The sequence below is a fragment of the Enhydra lutris genome, unplaced genomic scaffold (assembly GCF_002288905.1).
Source record: "Enhydra lutris kenyoni isolate GAN:26980312 unplaced genomic scaffold, ASM228890v2 scaffoldscaffold18, whole genome shotgun sequence".
Taxonomy (NCBI): Eukaryota; Metazoa; Chordata; class Mammalia; order Carnivora; family Mustelidae; genus Enhydra; species Enhydra lutris.
In genome coordinates, this window is record NW_019154102.1 from 33,373,490 (window position 1) to 33,386,205 (window position 12,716).

The window sequence follows — 12,716 nt, forward strand, 5'->3', positions numbered from 1 at the left end:
GGGGTTAGTTAACTGGATTTTGGTTGTGGGAAGAATTAAGAGGGGAAGGAGCGCAGTATGTAATTTTAAATTCCATCAATCTGGTAGTAGAGGTGAGCAATCGTGGTCAAATGCGATTTGCAAATATGGATTATTGAGGAAGTGTTGGGATGGCGGAAGAAACATGGTAGGTAGAAAAACTTTTCTTTGGATGTAGGAGGGAACTGAGAAAAAACTTCTGAGATTTTTCTTCGATCTTCCATTTGAGCTTGCACTGCCCCTAACTAGAAAGCCTTCAGGGATTTTGTTGCTTTTAGATGAAACACGCTGCAACGTTTCATTAATGATACGTAGTTAATCATCTTCACTCCTTCCTTTAGTAAATCTCTTCTAATTTATCTGTAGAATATTATGCTATTAAGCATAGAATATTATGTAGAATATTAGAATAATATGTAGAATATTAAGATAACAGCACTTTTTTGTTTACCAACATTTTCTTCCCACTTCCAGAAATTATGAACAGAACCGCAGGGCTCAAATAAGTCATTGCTGGAAAATTTTTGCTTTCTGTTTTTCATTTGATGTATCTGTTCATTTTCATCGCCCTCCAGAACGGGGGTTGGGGCAGTGGCCAGCGTTTGAATTCTCTTCCTTTATGTGAATGATACATTACCCTCCCTTTTTAATGAAGACCTAGATGTGTTCATAACAGAATGAAATATATTTGAAATAGCGTGGTTTTACTGTGTTCTGTGATTTATAAGAAATCAAAATCAAGGAGAAAGCGTTTGAATTCTCTTCCTTTATGTGAATGATACATTACCCTCCCTTTTTAATGAAGACCTAGATGTGTTCATAACAGAATGAAATATATTTTGTTTCATTTACTCTTCTCCTACCCCCTTAACCCCCCATGTTGCATCTCCTCTCCCTCATATGAGGGAGATCATATGATAGTTGTCTTTCTCTGATTGACTGATTTCGCTAAGCATGATACCCTCTAGTTCCATCCACGTCGTCACAAATGAAATGCCATAATTTTTTAAAGTTATTTTCATTAGGAATGTAAATCAGAGTAACAGATCCACCATATTGTTGGAAATTCTTAGAACATTTTACTATGTTGTTTCTAGTCATTTTGGGAAGGAAATATGGGGTTAAATATGTACCTTAAAAATTTTATAAAAATGAAATGGAGTTTGGCCTATTACAGTTGCTAATTAATGATATTTCTTTTTTTAATAGGTGTCAGCTGTGATGCATGTTTAAAAGGAAATTTTCGAGGTCGCAGATATAAGTGTTTAATTTGCTACGATTACGATCTTTGTGCATCTTGTTATGAAAGTGGTGCAACAACAACAAGGCATACAACTGACCACCCGATGCAGTGCATATTAACAAGAGTAGATTTTGGTATGTATTTAGTTCACATTCTAATGGGTTGTCATCTAGAAATTTGTGTGTATGTGTGTGAAAAAGGAAAGGCAAAATGTTCTAAGACTCTTGCCAATAGGATACATTAAAAATAACATGAATCTTACTTCTATATTCTAAATAATTCTCTTAATCATAGCTTAATTGTTCATGAAAGCCATTCAGAGATCTGTAAAACTGATAAGGTCTGAGATGGAAGAGTGCTTCAGCATAGAAGGAGTAAAGCCAATGGACTGTTCTTGCCAACAGCATACAGTATTCTTGCTCTGATTATCAGAAAGCAGACTGTTTCTACAGTTGATTAGAAGACCTTATTAAGTAATAAGAAAAGCTATAAATGTTTCATGCTGTAATTTCTTACCTAGTCAGCACTTGTTATCTTTCTGTTTACAGCCATCACAGTTGCTGTGAGGTAGTATCTCATGGGTTTTTTGTTGTTTCGGGTTTTTTTTTTAAAGATTTTATTTATCTATTTGACACAGAGAGAGAGATCACAAGTAGGCAGAGAGGCAAAGAGAGAGGCAGGAAGCAGGCTCCCCGCTGAGCAGAGAGCCTGATGCAGGGCTGGATCCCAGGACCCTGAGATCACGACCTGAGCCGAAGGCAGAGGCTTAACCCACTGAGCCGCCCAGGCACCCCTCTCATGTTTTTTTTGTTTGTTTGTTTGTTTGTTTGTTTTTTAAGGTGTTATTTATTTGACAGAGAGGGATCACAAGTAGGCAGAGAGCCAGGCAGAGAGAGGGGGGGGGAAGCAGGCTCCCCGCTGAGCCGAGAGCCCAATGTGGGGCTCGATCCAAGGACCCTGAGATCATGACCTGAGCCAAGGGCAGAGGCTTAAACCAATGAGCCACCCAGGTGCCCCTCTCACAGGGTTTTGATTCGTGTTTCTCTGATGGCTAATGATAGTGACCATCTTTTCTTATGCTTAACTGGTCATGCAGTAGATCTGCATTGGAGAAATAACAGTTCAGATCCTTTGCCCATTTTTAAATTGGGTAATATGTCTTTTTTATTACTGAGTTTTAATAGTTCCTTGTATACTCTTTATACAAGTTCCTTATCAGGTAGATGATTTGCAGAAATTTTCTTGCATTCCATGAGTCTTTTCACTTTTTTTTTTTTTCTAAGATTTTATTTATTTATTTGACACAGAGAGAGGGGACAAGTAGGCAGAGTGGGAGGGAGAGGGAGAAGGAGGCTCCCTGCTGAGCCTGATGCAGGGCTCCACCGCAGGACCCTGGGATTATGACCTGAGCCAAAGGTAACTTTTTAACCAACTGAGCCACCCAGCCCCCCCATCCCCGACTTTTATTTATTTATAAAACTAGGCTCCCCGTCCGGTGTGGAGCCTGATGCAAGGCTTGAACTCAGGGCCCTGAGATCAAGAGTTGGACACTTGACTGACTGAGCCACCCAGGCACCCTGTGTCTTCACTTTTTTGATGTGTGTTTTAAAGCACAGAAGTTTTAATTTTTTCTTTTTTTTAAAGATTTTATTTATTTATTTGACAGACAGAGATCACAAGTAGGAAGAGAGGCAGGCAGAGAGAGAGGAGGAGGTAGGCTCCCTGCTGAGCAGAGAGCCCGATGCGGGGCTCGATCCCAGACCCCAGGATCATGACCTGAGCCGAAGGCAGAAGCTTTAACCCACTGAGCCACGCAGGTGCCCCAGAAGTTATAATTTTGATGATGTCCAGGTTATCTTTTCTTTTGTTATGTTTTTGGTATCACATCTAAAAAACCGTTGGCCAATCTAAGATGATGAAGATTTAAAACAATGTTTTCTTCTAAGAGTTTTATTGTTTTAGCTTTTACCTTTAGATCTTTGATCCATGTTGCATTAATTTTTGTACATGGAATGATGAGGTAGACCATTTTTTGCATATGGATACCCAATCATTCCAGCATCATGTGTTGAAAAAGACTTTTGTTTATCCAACGAATTGCTTTGGCATTCTTGTTAAAAATCGATTGACCTGAAGTAAGGTTGGGGAGATGGGGTGATGTTGGTCACAAGGTACAGAGTTCTATTATGCAAGATGAATAAGCTCTAGAGAGCTGATATATTTGGTATGATGACCATAGTTAACAATATTGTATAACTGAAATTTTTGGAGAGGATAGATCTTAAATCTTTTCAACACACACATACAGGTAACTTTGTAGAGGTGGTTGTTATGTTAGCCTGATTTTGGTGATCTTTTCACAGTATGTACATGTATCAAAACATCAATTTGTATACCATAAGTATACACAATTTTTATGTGTTTAAGATATGTCAGTAAAGCTATTAAAAAAGAAAAGTTGGTGGACCATAAATGTGTCTAGTCCTAGACTCTCAGTCTATTTCATTGATTTATATCTTTCTTTATGCCAGTACCACACTATCTTAATTACTATAAGCTTATAGTAAGCTTTGAAATTGACAAGCATGAGTCTTCCAGTTTTGTTTTGTTTTGTTTTTGTTTCTTTCAAGATTGTTTTGGGTATTCTAAACCCTTTGAGTTTCTATGAAAGAATTTTAGGATCAGCTCATCAAATTTCTGCAAAGAGGCCAACGGGGATTTTGATGGGGATTGTTTTGAATCTGTAGATCGCTTTGGAGAGCAACGGTATTAAGTCTACCAGTCCATAAACATGAGATGTTTTTCCATTTATTTAGGTCATCTTTGATATTTTCCAACAAAGTTTTGTAGTTACCAGAGGATAAGTTTTATACTTCTTTCATTAAATGTGTTTCTAAGTATTTTATTCTTTTTGTTATTGTAAATGGATTTTAAAAATTTTACTTTTAGATTGTTCACTGCAAGTGTATAGTAGAACAATTGGTTTTTGTACATAGATTTTATATCCTATAATGTTTTTGTTGTTTATTCTAATAGTTTTTTAGTGGATTTTTTTAGCATTTTCTCCTTTTTTTTAATTAATTATTTTTATTAGCATATAATATATTATTTGCCCCAGGGGTACAGGTCTGTGAATCGCCAGGCTTACACATTTCACAGCACTCACCATATCACATTCCCTTTTTTTTTTTTAAAATAATATTTATTTATTTATTTATTTATTAGATTTTATTTATTTATTTGACAGACAGAGATCACAAGTAGGCAGAGAGACAGGCAGAGAGAGAGGAAGGAAAGCAGGCTCCCGACCAAGCAGAGAGCCCAATGCGGGGCTTGATCCCAGGACCCTGGGATCATGACCTGAGCCAAAGGCAGACGCTTTAACCCACTGAACCACCCAGGCGCCCCAATATTTATTTATTTTAAGAGAGAGGGGGGGCAGGGAGGGGCAGAGGGAGAGAACTTTTGAGTGCAGAACCTGAAGTGGGTCTCAGTCCCATGACCCATGAGATCATGACCTGAGCCAAAACTGAGAGGCAGATGCTAGATGGTTTTACTTCTTCCTTTGCATGTAGCTGCTTTTCTTTCTTTTTTTCTTTTTTTTAAAGATTTTATTTATTTATTTGACCGAGAGAGGGAACAGAAACGGGGAGTGGGAGAGGGAGAAGGAGACATCCGCCAAGGAAGGAGCCCAATGCGGGGCTTGATCCCAGGACACTGGAATCATGACCTGAGCTAAAGGCAGACCTTAACAACTGAACCACCCAGGCGCCCCATCATCTAGCTGCTTTTCATTTTGTTTCCTTGCCTAATGCCTAATGACCCTCCAGAAAATAATGAATAGAAATGGCGAGAGTTGGGCTGCATGGGTGGCTCAGTTGGTTGAGCTTCTGACTCTTGGTTTTGGCTCAGGTCTTGGGATCTTGGGATCCAGCCCCACCTTGGGCTCACATGGAGTCTGCTTGAGAGTCTCTCTCCCTCTCCCTTTGCCCCTCTTTCCTGAGTGCATTCTCTCTCTCAAATAATCTTTAAAACAATAATAATCTTTAAAATAATAATCTTTTAACAATTGGACATCTTTAAAAGAATGGACATTTTTATCTTGTTCCAGGTCTTAGGGAGGAAGACATCAGTCTTTTCACCAATAAGTATGATGTTAGCTATGGGTTTCTTGTATGTGCCCTTTATCAGGGGAACAAGTTTTATTCATTTTTATATATTTATCCCCATCTACCCCAAATCCACCTGGCAAGTCTTATGCATATAATAAATGGGTAAATATTTTCAAGATAGTCTGAATCTTCCTAAAAACGAATGTGAACAAATCTGTCATGTAGTGAATACTCTTTCATTTTCTCTTCTCACAAAAATGGTTGTATCTTATTAAGCATTTGTGTCATGTTACATATAGTTCTTTATAATGAAGGGACGTAACATACTAAATATACTTGCAATTGTATTTCCTTTTGTACTACTAATGGAGAAAAATAGAACTTGAAATGTATGAGGCAAACAAATTATTTGCATGGAATATCTTTAATTGGTTGGTTCTTCAGTAACCAGTTTGGACAGAGTATGTTGTGGTAGTGCTCCATTCACGTTAGCATTTTACAAGAACTGAATGCCTCGGGTCCCTCCTGCTGTAGGAATGGTGTGTGCTTTAGACAGGTAACTGCATCTGGGAGTTGGCGTATTGATCGTAGTCGCATACTATGAGCACTTGTGTTCTTCTATCAGGATACACCCTGCTGATTGTTTTTTTTTTTCTTTTAAGATTTTATTTTTAAGTAATCTCTACACACAGCATGGGGCTTGAACTCACAATCCCAAAATCAAGAGTCACACATACTCCACCAATTGAGCCGTGAGGCGCCCCTCACCCTGCTAATTCCTTGTGGTGAGATTGGCATTGCTGCACATAAGAGATAAAGAAAAAATAAATTACAATAAAATTAGAACTAGATGTGAAATGAGAGCTGTTTCAAAATTAAATGAAGGGAGAGGGTGCCTGGCTGGCTCAGTCAGAAGAGCGTGTGACTCTTGATCTTGGGGTCATGAGTTTGAGCCCCACCTTGGGTGTAGAGATTACTTAAAGTCTTCCAAAAAAAAAAAAAAAAATCAAAATTAAATGAAGATATTAGAAGTTATTTGCTTTATTTTTCTCTTAAGGCAATAATAGCTATATGGGTAGAAAAGAAATTTTGGAGGGGTGTCACAGAGTCCAGGAAGAATAAGGATGTTGCATAAGTAAGAGAGGTTCCCAAGCACTCCTTGACAGAGTAAGGTTGTTGTGGAGATTTCACGCATACTTCTGTGTTACGTTACTGTACCTTCTGTTTACATTTTTATGTAGTAAAAAACAAAAAGGTTAAAAAAAAACCAAAAAAACCAATAATTATTTCTTACTACAACTCCACGTTATTTTTCAGATTTATACTATGGTGGGGAAGCTTTCTCTGTAGAGCAGCCACAGTCTTTTACTTGTCCCTATTGTGGAAAAATGGGCTATACGGAGACATCTCTTCAAGAACATGTTACTTCTGAACATGCAGAAACATCAACAGAAGTGGTAAGTGAAGCAGCCTTGTGTCTAAAAGGATGTGTTGAAGTACATTATTTCTACAAAAATAAAGCTAGGTCACTGTCAGCTTATCTCCTGCTAAGTGGACTGATACTGTTGGCATAATAGTTATTAAAATTATCTTTTAACAGCAAGTTTTACACATCCTTGGAGGCTGCACATGTGCAAGATAGCACGCTTCATTTGTTCACACTACCCTTTCTTACCCTGTTGCCAAAAGTGCGGTGTGGAATCTTCACCAAATTCAGGAGCCCTTAGCAAATGCCCTGTGCACAGGGTGAAAGCACCGCAGCCTGCAGCATAGCTCTTTCTAGAGTATTCTTGCTACCTGCTTCATTTCTCTTCGATGAGGAAACCCTCGTAAGAAAATTTTTAAATCTTAAGTCATTAAGTATAGTAATCCTTTGTTCCATCTCATTGTAACAGATCACTTACTCAGTTTTCATCAGATCAAAGCTGTAAGGTCCTTAGAAATTCCTCCTACTCTAATTTTCCCCTTTGGCTAAAAACCAAGGACTTAGAATAATGCACAAAGAAAATCTTGCCTTGAAAGCCTTTTGGATATTTTATTTGACATCTGAGTCAGCATATACTCAACTTTTAAGAAATGATAAGGTACACCCGCCTTTACCATGGGTAATAGTAAATAAAGTAAGAGATGAGAGGTGGAACTCTGGTTCTGGAATTTGGAGAATTTTGGCACAAGCAGTTGCACATTGCATCAACTAATAAGCCCCTAAGTGTACTCAAACCAAATTAGCTGAAAGCTCAAGAGAAATAGTGTGTCCAGGGACACACGGCTACTAAGGGGCAGAGCCAGGTGTTTGAACTCAGCCAGAGTCCCTCCAGGTTGTAGAGTCCCTACTTAACCACTGTCCTCTTTTCTCTTGGCTACAGCTCTGCTGTTACACTTGTGTGTAATTCAGGTTCACTTCTATTCCCGTTTACACTGCTTAGCTGGATGCTTAAAGTTGCTCAAGAGATTTATAGTTCAAACATTTGGTAAATTTACATTACGTTTGTCCTCCAGCCAAATCTTACTACCTAGCAGCTCAGAACTGCTCTCGTCTTGCACCGTCTTGCAGCCTCAGAAAACTGTTGTCACGTTTTACTACTGTTCTTAATCTGTTCTTCTTCTGTAAAGGTGACTTTACTTCCTTCGGGAACAGTCCCAGGTACCAGTCTGAGGAATGTGGGCTTGATTGCATCTCTGTCCTGGTTGTTGGAGGAAATTGGGAGTAATTTCTTTTTGACTTAATTTCTTTGAAGTTTGGGTACTTTAGTTACCTAGATACAGTAGAGAGGGGTGTCCCCACTGAAGGAGGCATTCTTAAAATTGTTACTAGGCGGTAGGTCCTGGTACAGTGCATTCATCACTCCACCCAGACAGGAAGGCTACTCGGTATTCTGCATCCGCAATGGGAGAATCTAGCAGAAAGTTAAGTCCTTTCCATGAATGAAAGGCTAATTCTTTAAAATAAGAATCAGTAGGTCTGCCTCAGCAGCTTTGCCTTTATTTTTTTCCTAAGAGTAAACACTCAAAATTTGTTTACACTCCTCTATACCTGATCCATGGTTTGAAAATTAAATACTTGCTGTCTACAAATGATATCGTGGTGTGTCTCTCAGAAGTCCTGTTCAGTATGTACCTGGAAAGTTCACAGGCTTTCAGTACATAGCTCAAGACAGTGGCCTTACTGTTTTTCGAATGATGTTGGTAGAGTATTTTAGGGATTGTTGCCTCCTCATCAGCCCCTAGTCTGCATGAACACTACATCTGCCACTGGGTGTTTCCACCCAGGCATTTCAAGTGAAAAACGGCAAGTAAGCAAGAATCTTTGATATGAAGGACAGGGTTTTTTCTTCACATAAGTCATGTCCTCCTCAGTCCCAGGCTGCACCATGTATGGCTTCCTGACTACTCTCCATTGCTGGAGGACTAGTGCCTGTGCCACCCCAGTTATTAAATATTTTCAGTGGCTCTCCATACACGTTTGGAGCATATTATCAGCTCTCATAACATTACAGTTGTATAAATGTCCGGGTGATGTTACTAGGTGTCCCCTTGCTAGGTGTACTCCACCCCCCATTGCAGTGTTTTGCCAAAGTCATGGTTAGTCAAACATGGAAAAGTTCTGGATTTCAAGAATGACTCATCATTTTGGTAGGGGACTGTATTCATTTAACAATTAACTGTCTCTCCTTTTCTCTTCCTGTTGTACAGTTTTCTTTCTGAATGCTCAGCGTGCAGTGTGCTGTCTTCTTTTGCCCCTGTGTTCCCTGCATGTGTCCTCTAGGCCAGCTGTTTGTATCTTCCTAGAGGACTTAAGGATCTCACTCCTCTAACCAGCATCCATCTGGAACATGTAGGGGCAAGAGGCTATGTCACTGCAGGTGTCCTTGTTACCAGTAATAAGCATTTACTGATACCTGACACAGCTAGCAAGAAAGTCTACTGAAGGTTAATTTCCAAAACAACTTTGTAGACAACTTTGTAACCTTGTCTATATTTTTGTTTCCTTTCTCAGCTAGGGACTCTAAGGCCCCAATCTCTGATTTGCCTCCATTCTTAAGATTAATTTGCAGTTACTCAAGAGACTTTTGGTTTTGAGGGTATGGAAAGGACCTTCAGAGCCAGATACTGTGAAAAACAACATCTGATATAGAATGCATAGTGAAGGTGATGACTAGTTAAAATGTAAGAGGCAGATTGGGTATAATCTCAGGAGTTACACCAAATATGATAAACAGTTTGATTTTGAAATTAAGCATGAGTTCTTAAAATCCCTGGGAGTTGGTAGATGGGGTTAGTTAACTGGATTTTGGTTGTGGGAAGAATTAAGAGGGGAAGGAGCGCAGTATGTAATTTTAAATTCCATCAATCTGGTAGTAGAGGTGAGCAATCGTGGTCAAATGCGATTTGCAAATATGGATTATTGAGGAAGTGTTGGGATGGCGGAAGAAACATGGTAGGTAGAAAAACTTTTCTTTGGATGTAGGAGGGAACTGAGAAAAAACTTCTGAGATTTTTCTTCGATCTTCCATTTGAGCTTGCACTGCCCCTAACTAGAAAGCCTTCAGGGATTTTGTTGCTTTTAGATGAAACACGCTGCAACGTTTCATTAATGATACGTAGTTAATCATCTTCACTCCTTCCTTTAGTAAATCTCTTCTAATTTATCTGTAGAATATTATGCTATTAAGCATAGAATATTATGTAGAATATTAGAATAATATGTAGAATATTAAGATAACAGCACTTTTTTGTTTACCAACATTTTCTTCCCACTTCCAGAAATTATGAACAGAACCGCAGGGCTCAAATAAGTCATTGCTGGAAAATTTTTGCTTTCTGTTTTTCATTTGATGTATCTGTTCATTTTCATCGCCCTCCAGAACGGGGGTTGGGGCAGTGGCCAGCGTTTGAATTCTCTTCCTTTATGTGAATGATACATTACCCTCCCTTTTTAATGAAGACCTAGATGTGTTCATAACAGAATGAAATATATTTGAAATAGCGTGGTTTTACTGTGTTCTGTGATTTATAAGAAATCAAAATCAAGGAGAAAGCGTTTGAATTCTCTTCCTTTATGTGAATGATACATTACCCTCCCTTTTTAATGAAGACCTAGATGTGTTCATAACAGAATGAAATATATTTAAAAATAGCGTGGTTTTACTGTGTTACTGTGATTTATAAGAAATCAAAATCAAGGAGAAAGAATGGTTTTTGGAAATTTCCCACAGTCTGACTTGAGACGGTTTTATTTTGAGTGATAACTCCTGTGGCCCTTGGCTGGGTGGGTTGGAAGAACATGCGACTCTCCATCTCAGGGTGGGGAGTTGGAGCAGATCACATACGTACGTACATACCTAAACTTTAACAGTGACAGTTATTATGGAGAAAAGTAAGAGCATAAAAGGACCTTTAAGTCATTTTTAATGATTCAGAATAATCGGTATTAGCTGATACTTATTTATATTTAAATAGTTGTTTGAGTGTCATAGAGCACAAAATAGAAATTATCATCACTGTTGTGGCAGTTTGTATATAAACAATTAGATGCATTTGATCTCTAAATTAAACAAGCAGGAAAGTATTAGATCAAATCTGCAAACCAGATTAACATTGATAGATATGATTTATGCATGACAGCTGTGAGAAGTGCAACATGTTTTAAATTGTCTATGGGACTTTTGAGACTTACTATCAATGTATCTGTATTTCATTGAGAGACCATTTTATTTTATTTTTGTTGTTTTTTTAAAGATTTTATTTATTTATTTGACACTGAGAGAAATCACAAGAAGGCAGAGAGGCAGGCAGAGAGAGAGGGGGAAGCAGGCTCCCTTCTGAGCAGAGAGCCTGATGTGGGGCTCGATCCCAGGACCCTGAGACTACGACCTGAGCCGAAGGCAGAGACTTAACCCACTGAGCCACCCAGGCGCCCCTATTTTATTTTTTTAATATTTTATTTATTTGAGAGAAAGGGGGCAGAGCAAGAGAGAGAGAACACAAGCTGTGTGAGGGAGTGCAGAGGGAGAGGGAGAAGCAGACTTCCCTCTGAGCAAGGAGCCCGATGCAGGGACGCAGGGCTCAATCTCAGGACCCTGGGATCATGACCTGAGCCAAAAGTAGGTGCTTAACTGAAGTGAGCCACCCAGGCACCCCAAGAGACTATTTTGATATGTACGTATATAGAACTAACTTCCTAACACATTTATTTCCTTATTAGGAGTAATAATGGTGGAGTGAACCGCAGTTTTTATAAATCTTCTAATTTAATTTTATATACTTTCTTAAATACTCTAATTCACGTTTACCCTTTTAATTAGATAATCAGAAAAGGTAAGCATTTAAAAGCCAAATACATTTAAAAAAAAAATAGGCTTTGACTTCTGCTGCTTGCATTCTTTATCAAAGACTGCAGTCGGATGCTGTCTGCTTTTATGTGAACTAACAAGGATAATAAAATTTAATAATAGTGGAGAAATACATAGGATTTGAGAAATACAGTTGCTATAGGCAACCATGTTGTCACTGCTCAGCTGCACTCAGCTAGAGAAACTGTAGAAGATTAGGGTTTGGTACTTTTTATCTTTTGTGCTTTTTGTTGGTTTTGACCCAAAACACTTTCTGTTTTATAAATCACCTCTTTCTATCTTTAGTGTTTGGCTGTCTTTGCATATTTTAAAATAATAGTTATTTTGAACACATTTACTTGTTTAAAACCAGTAGATCATAGTGCTTTCCATTTTAAGGGTGATAGAGCCGTTAGCATCCCGGCAGAGTGTTGGGTTGTGAACCGGGGAGGAAATGAGAGGAGACACCTATCTGGAGACAGAGGTTCCAGGTTTGTTCTGGGATAATCCAGTATGCATATGTTATGATGTTTTTAAGAGATGTTTCTATGAGAAATCAGTTTCTCAAGATGATATGAAAGCCAAGAAGGGAATTATGAAATTATTGAGAAAACGAGATAAGAGCTTTTCTAGGAAGGTATCTGTGCCTGGTATTTGAGAGGCTTTTCATTACTTTCTACTTTCTCCTACGTTGAAGTTGAATTAAAATCCTGTAGGGGAAGAGAGACAGGCAGTTTTCTGAATGGAAACAATGCCTAATGTGCAGGGGGGCACTGGCTAAGACAGCAGCTGTCAGACACATTCATTTCGAATTCTTCTTTTCTTTAGCCACTGATCTGGTTTCTTCTTTGACCTCTGAAGTACTGGTTTGTCTAGTTCAGTGTCCAAACAGCTAATTTCAGGTCAAAGAAATGTTCTGCAGGATTTGTAGGAAGATTTGTAGGGAGGATGGTATAAAGATGGAGCTCTGTGGCAACTGTTGGCAAATTACAAGGTGGCTCAGAAGAGTTT

The 12,716-nt window shown here is 38.6% G+C and overlaps 1 protein-coding gene across 1 annotated transcript in view; it reads left to right on the forward strand.

The window, feature by feature from the left end:
* Positions 1–12,716, forward strand: part of LOC111148000 (potassium channel modulatory factor 1) — an 85,173-nt gene that overhangs the window by 54,695 nt on the left and 17,762 nt on the right. Inside the window, exons 5-6 of the mRNA XM_022504332.1 lie at positions 1,228–1,395; positions 6,691–6,830. Coding sequence (XP_022360040.1) covers positions 1,228–1,395; positions 6,691–6,830 — 308 coding nt within the window. The remainder of the gene's footprint in view (positions 1–1,227; positions 1,396–6,690; positions 6,831–12,716) is intronic.